At 41.6% G+C, this 12,461-nt stretch overlaps 2 protein-coding genes across 3 annotated transcripts in view; one reads left to right on the forward strand and one right to left on the reverse strand.

The window, feature by feature from the left end:
- Nucleotides 1–12,461, reverse strand: part of LOC126416230 (reticulon-1-like) — a 427,388-nt gene that overhangs the window by 50,918 nt on the left and 364,009 nt on the right. Inside the window, exon 2 of one of the 2 annotated variants that reach the window (XM_050083835.1) lies at nt 5,862–5,897. The exons of the other annotated variant lie outside the window; for it this stretch is intronic. Within the exon in view, the coding sequence (XP_049939792.1) occupies nt 5,862–5,897 (36 nt within the window). The remainder of the gene's footprint in view (nt 1–5,861; nt 5,898–12,461) is intronic. 2 annotated transcript variants of the gene reach the window in all.
- The window catches only part of LOC126416231 (serine palmitoyltransferase 2), a 475,563-nt gene that overhangs the window by 4,505 nt on the left and 458,597 nt on the right, over nt 1–12,461 (forward strand). The gene's annotated exons all lie outside the window — the stretch shown is intronic.

A 12,461-nucleotide genomic window follows, 5' to 3' on the forward strand; every position in this document is an offset into this window, starting at 1 on the left:
AAGGCGAAAGGTGGACACCTCACGCTGACTTCCATTAATAGGTGTCCGGATAGTTCTGATCAGATGGTGTAGGCTCTATTCTGTATCAGCGTATCATACGCTGTCTGAAGCGTTGGTTTCATCCTCGTAAATCCACTGCCGAGCTACTGTGAATGATGGACTAACCGCAACAGCTATGTCGGTAAAGTTGTGTTCAGAACTTTATAAAATTGATGCCGTTTTGGGTTAAAGCGCTTCGCGCCAGAATAAATGACATACGTTTAAAAAACAGTTATACATCGGCGATTGCTTCTTAAGTTTGCTTGTCAGCATCATGAGAGAATGCCTCTGAAACAACAGATGTTAGACAAACGCAATAATGATAGGTACGCGAGGATCCCAACTTCAGATGTGTTTGCTGAAGAAAGTTGCATATACGGCTGAGATCGTAAAACCAAAGATCTTCGCCCTGGAAGGACCCTGTACATCAGTAACGAAGTTAAAGACTATGCGTTTGCTGCTTTGAAACCGGATCATTTATATATATTTTATCCCTCAGTGTTCTAAGTCGTTTAAGGAGCATGTGGAAATTGGTGACACTTGCTACCGTCTGCCTGAGCTCTATCGAAAGTAAAGCCTTTAAGGTAAACGACCGTTGAAGTGCACTTTTTCATCGATCACGATGTCATGAATGATTGAGCACATGCTTGATAAGAGGCCACTTCACATTTCTAAATGTACAATTTGTAAGTCTTTTGCGATCCTGATCTTACAGGGCAAAAACAGGCTAAATCCCAGTTTGTGATTCTTTGAGGCCAGTCTCTAACGTGAAAGAGAATCTGCCGACCACAGCCGTGTCTAGTTGCCCCAACCAGGCTGGCTTTTCGAAAATCATAGCTTCGTAACTGAATGCAAAAAAAGTTGTGACGTTTTATGTGAAATAATGAAACCTGGTGTACGTATTTTTTCTTCACAGCTTAAGAACTCCTGCAGCGTACTCTAAACAACCTTGGCAACATGTGGGCCGGACCACATACTGCCTACGTTTTTTCTACTGGGAAGCCTTTACACGTCCTCCATTAAGTTTTGATCTCCATACGATTTCCATATTTCTGGTATCCTGGAGAAAGACACTCGCGGCCGTCGGTTTTCTTCGTAACAAGAGTGGCACGACTCGCCAGAATCAAGCCGCAAAAGTATCGAAGAAAAATCCCATTGAGGGATAAATGTACTAACAGTTTTGGCGATTACTTTTGGAATAACGAACGGGCTACTTACTTTTTCGATCTGTCTCATTTGGCTATCCCTTACACAAAATGCTTCACTGAATCATTTTGTTCTAAAAAAATTTACATACCGTTTTTACGCACCGTTTGCGACTGTTTTGAAACGCACAGCCATACAGAGAAACACTATACTACAAAGTGGACACCGCCGTTTCTTTTGAGCACAATTTCCCCTTCTAGCCGTTGCTAACATCGTAGGACTTTCAGATGTGTTTGACAAGTTTTTCCTCAGTAGGACTTATCTTTCCGGCGAAGCGTCCCAGTGAGGCTGCTCTGTCTAAGAAATGGGAAGACTCGGGTGCTGTCTGCTTGATTAATTATCGCTGCCCATGTCGTCCTCGTGTTCCGTCCACAATGTGTTACGAGACAGCTGTATCGTGTTGTCTAGTCACAAATCCTGATTAAGATCCATGAGAAAGTATTTTTGCGAAAGCACCACAGCAGAAGACAATCTTGAACTCTGGAAAACAAACGAACTACAGTGTGAACTGGACGAACTTAATTCAGCAAGAATATTTTAGGTTATATATACCCAGATAACAGTACGTTAACAAGATTCAGTGCGATACGGGTGTATGTAGGCCTCTATTCCCTATCAGTTGCCATGGCCCATAGTCTATATATTCGTTCAAAATCTATAATCTGCGCTCAAATGACTGCGAAGAAGTCACGACTATCAAGAATTCGTTATTTCTTATGGAGGATGTCCTTTCAGAGGATCTGCACTGCTCTTTAAGGTAACCCCCCCCCCCCCCCCCCCAACTTCGGTGCTCTGTGAATATAGTTGCATTTACTATTTTGTATGATCTCTAATTCTTGACTTCTCCATGGATGTTAAAATGAATTTTAAGGGAATATGGTACGTTTGTGTAATTTACTATTAGAGCAGCGCGAACACAGACTTAGGATGACTCCACAGGTGACACGTGACAGCCGGAATAGATGAATCAGTCAAGATAAAACGCACGACGAAGTCCTGGTCAGACAAACATTCCAAGACAACCACGACATGTAGAACTAAAATGTTTAGTCCTAGTAAAGATTGCTCGTATTTGCTCGACTAGTGGTACGTTTATATCAACTTCATTTTATCGTAAACCATTTGAGAAGTCAAACACACTATGGAAAGAACCAAGGCCATGCAAATTTTACAGTGATTCGAATTTGTTAGAAATCTGGGAGCATTCAACTGCCTGCTACTCGAGGATACGCAAGCATTTTCTGTTTATAATACATTAACTGCTTTTTCATCAACTGTTTAACCCTGAAGTTCAAAAACTAACGAAAATATTTATAGTAGATGATGGATTGAGGCGAATTGCTGGTGGAACACTCAATTCATGTTCAGATAGAAACAATGGACTTCTGTGTAAAAATGTTTCAAATAAAAGTCAACGAACCAAACAGTAGAAATCAACTTTTTTTGCAGAAAGAATGCTGGACGGCTACCGCAACTTATTTATATATTAGAGCTCCTGTGCTCCTGAAAATTTAACTATAGCTGCATCTTCCTAATGCAAGACTGAATACGTTTTTCGAAATGGAAATCTTAGTTTTCAGTACGGAGAAGGGCAAGAGCATTACAACTTGTATCAGCAGTAGTAGCAGAGTCCAGTCGGTAGACTGGCTTTATGCAGCTCTTGGTGCTAGTGCATCCCGTGCCAACAACCGCGTCACCTCTGTAACTACTCCAATCTACAGCCATTTGAACCAACTTACTGCAGTAAAGCCTTCGTTTCCCCTCTACAATTTCCAGCTCTCCCACTTCCCGCCATCACCGAAGTTAATTACTACTCGTTTTCAGATTTGCCCTGTGAAGTACTGCCTTTTTTGGAAGTCAAGCTTCCCATTACGTTATTTTTTTCGCCGATTCGATTCTGGACCGTAAAACAGGTATTCTATAGCCGTCTTGTTAGGCATGAACATAGTACCTGTCAGTCGCTCGCCGTAACATTTGAGAATTTGTAGCGGACTGGGACTCGAACCCGGATGTCCCGCTTATCGCCAGTAATCGCCTTTACCACTACGACTATCCGTTCACGCATCCCGGACCGACCCAATGCTCGCGATAAGCGGGAAATCCGGGTTCGAGTTCGAAATTCACTACATTCCATTAAACCTTTTCTGTTGATATTTGTCTTAATTTCTTTTCAAGACACTATTCATTCCCTTTAACTGCTCTTTTAAGTCCACTGCCGTCTGTGACAGATTTACCATATTAGCAAACCTCTTTTGCTCCTGCAATTTCTTTTTCAAACTACTATGTTTCCTTTAACGCTTGCTAAATGTACATATTAAGTAACCTGGTGGGGAAATGCTACATTTCTGCCCCACTCCATTATTTGCGCCATTTACCATGGCGAAGGGCGTTGTATTCACAAAAACTGATGAGAGATGTTTGCTTCGAGTTTTGACAAAAGCAAGCCAAAAAAGTGACAACGGAACCGCTTTGTTCAATGTAACTTTCATACAATTACTGAGTACAACACTAAAACTGAACTTTGGCAATTTCTGTAATGAATAATAAAGGGCAGTTCAGTAATTTCCCATTCAAGCTTATACTAGTAGTAATTTCTTTGTAATGCACCTACAATCTTATCACCAGATGTGGTTGTTACTCGAACCAAATGAAGCCGTTTGATGTATACAGCGCATCCGCATATTCAGGTCAGAACGACGGTTGGCATAGGTTCTGGATATGAGAGTATATTTTAATTCTTGCCGTTCTTCTAAACGGTCACATGCATACGTTGGCAGTCTCAAATGCTGCCGCGGAGGCCAGGAGGAGGGAGCGACGGGGGATCGGGAGGAGAGAAAACCAGTTCGTATCGTAACCTGGTAACTGCAATTTTCCAGAGTAAATCGTGATCTGCGTACGTGGCTGATAACTTGTTCAGTCACTCACGCACATAGTTCCATTTCAGAGCAACATGTGCGCGCGGACAATCGCTACATAACGACGGGCTTCATGTTATCTCGGAACGACAATGTAACACAAAATCCTCGACTAGAACGTGTCACTCTTGCTACCGAGGGAGCTTCAGGAACGTATTTTCTTGGTAACTTTTATTAAAGGTAAGTCGGTTTTATTGGAATAATAGTCCACAAATTTTCCGCGAGTATGCTTTGCAAGCTCCGGAGGTTTCTTAATGTATTCCGTTATAAAAGTCCATTGTTATACATTCTACCTGTCCACTTTTACGACATTCTATCAAACAGTGAGTAATACTGAGTATTTTAGAGTAACTACGTTAACTGAAATACCGAAGTAAGAGCGCTGGTGTTTTTTATGGCATTACTGTGAAGCTCCGAACGAAACTTACCTCTCGCCCATCGGTGCCGTTCGCGCCATCTGTTAGCACACTGAGCAACTACAACTTGCCTACCTTTCGATCTGAGTTCTCCGCGATCTACAAACAGTTTACATGTATTGATTGGTACTGCACGAACCGTAAATTTACAGGGTAGCTTAGCATGTCTTTCCTCCAGTTACTCCTCGACGTTAGATGCCTTTTCCTCACAGGCAAGTGTGCTGTGAATGCATGAACAAATGAGTAACTTATTCGGACTAATAACAAGCAATTCGTAATGTGTAGTGTCAGATAATCGTATGCGCTGACTTATCAACAAACAGCCATTTCGTTAAGTAGCATCGCGTTGACGCCTGAAATGTTCCAGATATGGTAGCTTGTTTTTAACCAGACCCCACCCTTTTGTCTTCAAAATTGCACAACTTTACATATTTTACAATTTTATTTGTTTATGTGGCTCACCTGTGGTCTGCAATGTGAGATACAGCACGAGCAAAGCTCAAAAATTTACATTAAGAACGTGATAGTGAACTAGAAACATGTTTTTTGGTTGACTGGAGAATTGACAGAGTACATGGAAGAAATCAGGCACAGAAGCTGGACTTAAGAGAATGTTCAAAGCACAGGGGAGAAGAATCTTTAATAATAAACAAAATGACGGCCAACGAAAGTTTTTCAGATTAATAAGCTATCCTCTTTAAGACAACTGCCTTCCTATACGAGGATACTATGAACTAAGTTACTTAAAATTTAAGCTGCTGTTTTCTGGAAAGATTTGGGAACAATTGGTACTGAAGTTCGGAACGATAATGCTGACCAACTATTTAAAATTATCTTTCACTTTTTGACATATTAAATTATTAACGTCCATATTTTCTTCCAGCATCAGTACTGGGAAAAGTTCCGATTACTGTGTTCTATTTGTGTATCATATCACTACTATAGCTTCAGTAATAAATTCACGTGTTACTGTCGTCGCTTAAAAAATTAACAAACAAGGTTATCTTGAAATGTGACAACAGAAAAGCTGAAGAAGCTATTTTATTACCAAACCAAAATACGAAATAATGTAGGCGGTGATGTGTGTAACATGCTTATTAGTAAGTTCATTTCCATCACTAAAATAATAAAATAGTTAAACTATTAAAATTGCAACGCACCAGTAAAATAACTAAATTTGAAATCAGTAGGTGTTACGGTAGTTTAAGTATGTTACAACAAAACTTTATAGTTAACGACACTGGAAAGCAAGTCCAAGACAATGTATGTTACTTTATTACATTACCTTTTGGATGAAGTCTGTCTGGCTTAAACCATGCGTCTGGAAGAGAAGTGAAGATAACTGTTAGCGAAAAGATTTTATGATACAGAAAGATTAAAAGAAGAATTAGTTGCATCTACGGGAATACACTGAGGGCACTATCGAATGCTTCAACAGTGTCTCATGAGCACAATTTATCCAACTTCACCGTTCTAAGTAAGTAGTCCCCTCAGTGTATTCAACACAACAGGATAAAGCAGGTTTAGTATTAAAAGCTTTTAGCCTCAAATGTACACGAAAATAATCATGCATAGCATATATACAGACGTTTATTAACAATATTAAAGAGCCAGTTTGAAAGAAGACAAAAGTACTCTCAGTTAAATGCCCTGCAAACTTACTTCTAAACACAGATCATTACATTTACAACAGGTGTTTTTAAATGATCTAGAATAGCACACGGCTTATTTCACTACACATCCCAAGTAAAACTGATCCCACAACAGTAGAATTACTGTATCCATAATCTGGTCACATGCTCACGATTTGGAGAAACAGATGGAGGAAATTTTAACTTGGACATATCTGCACCAGGACAACCGTATACCAGAAACTAGGTGAACGTCCATGAACAAAGCGATAATTTGTAGGGTACAGAGTATCTAACACTTATCAGTCCCCTGTGAAACAATAGTGCTGACTCAGCGGTGGGTGAGTAAATCTTTAGAGATAAAACCAGTATGTGTGTGAGGCATTTTTTCTTGTCGGCGAGTTGTTCAACGAAACAGACGACTCAATTCTAGGAGTGCAACCAGCAATAACATTCACAATTTGTAACCATGCCATTGTAGCTCACCTCGGCCACGTCCATCTTAGTCATCTATACTTCCGAAACAATAACTTCATCCAAGACACTCCTTACTAACGTAAACGACACAGCAAGAAAGAAGCACAAACTCTGTGCATCACCAACTACAGTTTTACTTGACAGCCCCTTATATGCTAAGCAGAAAAGGAAGTTACGTAGAACGCCGTGAATCAATATGGTCTTCTTACTTCGACCAGGAAAGAAAACTACTCCAAATTGAAAACAAACCTCCGAAAACATGCCATGGTTAAAGAGCGTAACAAGCTCATACAGAAGTGACGGTATTTATACTATAGACTAAAGACGTGAACAACAGTTCAGCAGCGATGGGAACCATAGTCCCAAGTTGACTAAGGAAAAACGCCCGCGAAAAATTTTTCAATCGGCAAACTTCAAATCGTTCCAAAACTTATCAGCGTAGTATTTTGGACATCGGGCGAGATTTGTTCGCGCGTCCGTGCAATTTATGGAAAGCTGAATAGTTTATTTTGAAGAGGAAGGAAGTGTTTGCGTTCTACTTATAAAATTACGGCATAAGAAATGGGCAAAATATTGCCTAGATGGAACAATAAGACCAAGCTATGTAAAATATCAGTTCAGTGGGTCTTAGAGTGAAATCACACCCACAAAAATTCTGTTATGTATTTCATCAGCTGTGTCATGTAACTTGCAATTATTTTACCTCACATGCCAATCAGAATGTCTTCTCATATTTGCAGAGTTTTTATTTATTTGAAATGTTAATCGAGGAAGGCTATCAATCATTGCTCTCAGGCGTTTCATTGGCTACGTTCAATTCAATCAACGAATACGACCAATGAATATGCGGCCGATGAACTTAAGACATCTACTGTCTGATCGGTAACATCTTCCAGGTTGTGTTCAACAATATGAAATTATCATTCTGACACATTCACTCTTCAGCAGTGTTCGCTATGTTTTGAAACTTCGCAACTGTGTCCAGACCGCGACTTGCACCAGGAACTTTGCTTTTCACAGGTAATGCTCTAGTCGAATGAGCTACCCAGGCGTAACTGCCGACCTGTCCTACTGGTGGAAGTGAAGCTGTGAACTCGGGTTGAGAGGCATGCATGTATAGCTCATTCAGTAAGTAAAAAAGATTCAGTATTCGAGTCACGCTTCAGTACAAAATATTTGATCTGGCAGCATATTGTAGTATGAAATTGAATTATTCCAACAAACTAATGTGGTTTCGAAATGAAATGTAAAATAAGCTATTAGAACGACTATTCGCGCGAATGGTGGCAACTGATTCGTTATTTTGTTAAGGAATAAAGACCAGCTACATTCGACAGTACGACAAAAGCGACACTTAAAAATGTGTCCGCTTAATTTTCAGCTGTGTTATAACAGAATCCCACACTGATGTGCCATAAATAACGAACTCGGCTGCATTACATCAAACTGTCAGGTAGCAGTAACGTTGGCTGCAGTGGCTACAGCCGCAGTCCCATTGATTTTCACTCCCTGAGGTCGCGATGCACGTGAATAGTTAAGTTTTTGCTCCGCTGCTTTCCGAAACACCACTGGAGTGGCTGATACACCTCTAGAAACAGTAAGCGCCGGAGAGCAGCAAAACCGTTCGTCATGCCTTATAACAACTACGAAAAAATACCTCTGATAACCTGCTGCACGTAATATCTCGTTACTTCTCTTAGGAACGCTTGAGAAGCTCTCTGCATGCTACGCAAAGGAGAGAAAGAGAGAGAAGAGAGAGAGAGAGAGAGAGAGAGAGAGAGAGAGAGAGAGAGAGTGTGTGTGTGCGTGCGCGTGCCCATCACAACAACACATTCTGAAGTTAATGAACGCGATTACAAATGCAAACTGAAATACAGTGTTCTCAAACCAATACGTGAAAATAGTGAAAAATCGAGAGCAGGTAATAAAACACGGTGTAGAGCATGGCTGCACAGTCTATAAAACTTAATGAACACACCTTGCTACTTTCCATCCCTACCGACTTTCTCTTTTAACGATTTCTCACTAATACTCTCATCAAACAAGACAAGATCACTGTGCCAGGGCCTATCAATATTCACTGTCGTCCCTGCACGTGAGTCATTTATTTCTCTACGAATATATAAGTTAACTTTAGTTTAACGACAGGAAGTTAGGCCTTTCGCTTCACACTTTTTCGTGTCGATAAGTTCTTGAGTCTGACAATGCAGTGGTGTCAGTTTCGGATTCAATTGGCTTCTTTCTTTAGTAACAGGTACGAAATATCTTGTCTCACGGGCCCAGCAGCCAGTGAACTTGCCAAGTGGCATTCGAAACGAACGCCAAGTATCGACCAAACTTACTGGCTAGGGAGTGTTTTGTATTGGGTGCTCAACAACTGACGGGCCTCATTGTATACAGGGTGTTACAAAATGGTACGGCCAAACTTTCAGGAAACATTCCTCACACACAAAGAAAGAAAATATGTTATGTGGACATGTGTCCGGAAACGCTTACTTTCCATGTTAGAGCTCATTTTATTACTTCTCTTCAAATCACATTAATCATGGAATGGAAACACACAGCAACAGAACGTACCAGCGTGACTTCAAACACTTTGTTACAGGAAATGTTCAAAATGTCCTCCGTTAGCGAGGATACATGCATCCACCCTCGTCGCACGGAATCCCTGATGCGCTGATGCAGCCCTGGAGAATGGCGTATTGTATCACAGCCGTCCACAATACGAGCACGAAGCGTCTCTACATTTGGTACCGGGGTTGCGTAGACAAGAGCTTTCTAATGCCCCATAAATGAAAGTCAAGAAGGTTGAGGTCAGGAGAGCGTGGAGGCCATGGAATTGGTCCACCTCTACCAATCCATCGGTCACCGAATCTGTTGTTGAGAAGCGTACGAACACTTCGACTGAAATGTGCAGGAGCTCCATCGTGCCTGAACCACATGTGTCGTACTTGTAAAGGCACGCGTTCTAGCAGCACAGGCAGAGTACCCCGTATGAAATCATGGCGGTGAATCGAGGAAGTACAGTACATACTGACGAAACTAAAATGAGCTCTAACATTGAAATTAAGCGTTTCCGGACACATGTCCACATCTTTTCTTTGTGTGTAAGGAATGTTTCCTGAACGTTTGGCCGTACCTTTTTGTAACACCCTGTATACTTGACAACGAAGAGTTTGGTAAAGACGTCACACGGGCCGTGGCATTCAACGCGCTATCTTCAACGTGGTTCTGTACGCTCAGGAAAGAGCCGGCCTCACCCTATGAACGAGACCGCAGCGCACTCCAGCGGCAGTTCGCTGTACCTTGCTACCAAATCGCACAATTTGTTTACGAAATGGACGGGTGTAAAATTCCCATGTTTAAGCTATTAAAACGCACATTTCCTCCCTCGTCCATATGATAGTCGTTTTGTTCCGTCTCTAGGAAACGCAAGTAAGAACATGATGTAAGGCAAAACGAAAGTTCCATGTCCAGTCTGTACGGACATTCAGCTTATTAGAACATCCATTGCAGACAGCACGATAAAATTTACTATAATCTTCCACAGGAGTTAATTGTTTCATCATTTACACTTTTCAGTAATACCCTAAGGTCATTCTTACTTTACCACTGCTTCTATACAATAGCAGAATCTTAGGAACGTGTGAAGCACCAGACTTTAAACAAAGTGCGAAATATCTTAAAGCTTGTAATGAGAGCTCTTTTTTACATAAAGCCAATCCAACAAACAATACTTAGAGAGTGCACTTGTATTTACATCACATCGGATATTACGGAACTAACTTCTGCTAAAACGGTGTCCCCAAAAGCAGAAAACGCGATGGTGAATAAAAAAAATTTCTTGAAATTAGCGAGACGCGAACGAGCTACACCCTGCACACATCAATTACGTAACGTTACGTCTTATTCTATGTTATGTCCTGCAGGCTTTAATCGCCGATACGTTATTAACTGCTAATTACAGTACACCACACGAAGAACACTTCCTGAAGGATCTTCAACGCGCCAACGCCTTGAAGGCATATTAGTGCCCGCTGTAGCATTGAACCGCCCCGGACGAAAGAGTTATAATGCCGCCCCTCGTCAAGCGCGCATCCTAGGGAGCGGATTGGGGGGGGGGGGGGGGTTTGGAGTCATGATCCACACATTATAATAAAGTATTTATATTTCTGATTTACGAAATCCTAGACACTACTATTATTGCTTAGTGGAGGGGGCGGGGTGGTGAGGATAAGGAAGTAGGTTGTATGCGGGAATACAAAAGCCTAACTATAAACATCGGTTCCGAACTCAGGTAGTAAATGGACTTTGCGCCCGGAGACGACAAAAGATTTCGCCACAACGGCGGAGGGAGTCTTCCTACGATATTCCTCGCAGCAGACCGAACCCCGTTGTTTGGACAGCATAGCGAAGCGACCGAGTTCTGCCGACTAGCCGAACCACAGGCCATCACGATGTAAAAATTGTTGTAAGATTTGGTTCGGCTTTAAATATGTTTTCCATCCACACCCAAAATGCCGCCCCGACGAAGTCCGTAATGTCGGGCCCTAGAGCGGGGCCCTAGGCGTGTTTACAGAACACGCGACATTTCATATTAAAATTCTTAACCACAAACATATTTCCCGCGTATTATCACACAACATAGCACCAACAACGTGTTTCTGACACCGCCAATGTGCTGGTGTTTTGGACGGCATAGGTTCTTGTTGTTGTTGTGGTCTTCAGTCCTGAGACTGGTTTGATGCAGCTCTCAATGCTACTATATGTTGTGCAAGCTGCTTCATCTCCCAGTACCTACTGCAGCCTACATCCTTCCGAATCTGCTTAGTGTATTCATCTCTTGGTCTCCCTCTACGATTTTTACCTTCCACGTTGCCCTCCAATGCTAAATTTGTAATCCCTTGATGCCTCAGAACATGTCCTACAACTAGTCAAGTTGTGCCAGAAACTCCTCTTCTTAATTCTATTCAATCCCTTCTCATTAGTTATGTGATCTACCCATCTATCTTCAGCATTCTTCTGTAGCACCACATTTCGAAAACTTCTATTCTCTTCTTGTCCAAACTATTTATCGTCCATGTTTCACTTCCATACATGGCTACACTCCATACAAGTACTTTCAGAAACGACTTCCTGACAAATCTATACTCGATGTAAACAAATTTCTCTTCTTCAGAAACGAGGACACTCTTATCATAAAACCCACCAAACATGGACTTCAACTGAAATCCAATACAGTGTCTCCCAATATTGTAAATTAGTACTGGAAAGAGATGGTTTGCACGTGGCGTAGGTGGCGTTTTTAGACCCCATTCGGAGGAGGGGGGGGGGGGGGGGGAAGAAGCAAGTCCTTCGCATAGTATTATGTGGATTACACTATTAGAATTGAGAAATCATCAGTCCACTGTTTAAACACAACTTGATCGGTCTATTTTCTCCACCCCCCTACAAACTTTTTTTTATAAACAGCGAACCCTCATCTGAGGTGGTCTGTATTCCCAGTTTAGTAGTTGGAGTCATGAGATTTTCCCTTCAACAATCATCCTCTTCCATCGCAGCACTTGTCTTGCATGACCACCAGCCAAACCAAATTCAGCAAGCACCTTCACGATCCAACGCCTTCCGAGCCCACGAACAAGACAATGCCCGGACATCAACTTCCTAAAGAAGAATGAGGAAATTGAGCTCTAAATAATCGGCCTTTTCAGATTTTGGAGCACTTAAGTATAATACATTTCGCGATTTAAACCTTCCCCCCGTTAACTGCATATTGC

The sequence above is a fragment of the Schistocerca serialis genome, chromosome 8 (genome assembly GCF_023864345.2).
Source record: "Schistocerca serialis cubense isolate TAMUIC-IGC-003099 chromosome 8, iqSchSeri2.2, whole genome shotgun sequence".
NCBI classification, from domain to species: domain Eukaryota; kingdom Metazoa; phylum Arthropoda; class Insecta; order Orthoptera; family Acrididae; genus Schistocerca; species Schistocerca serialis.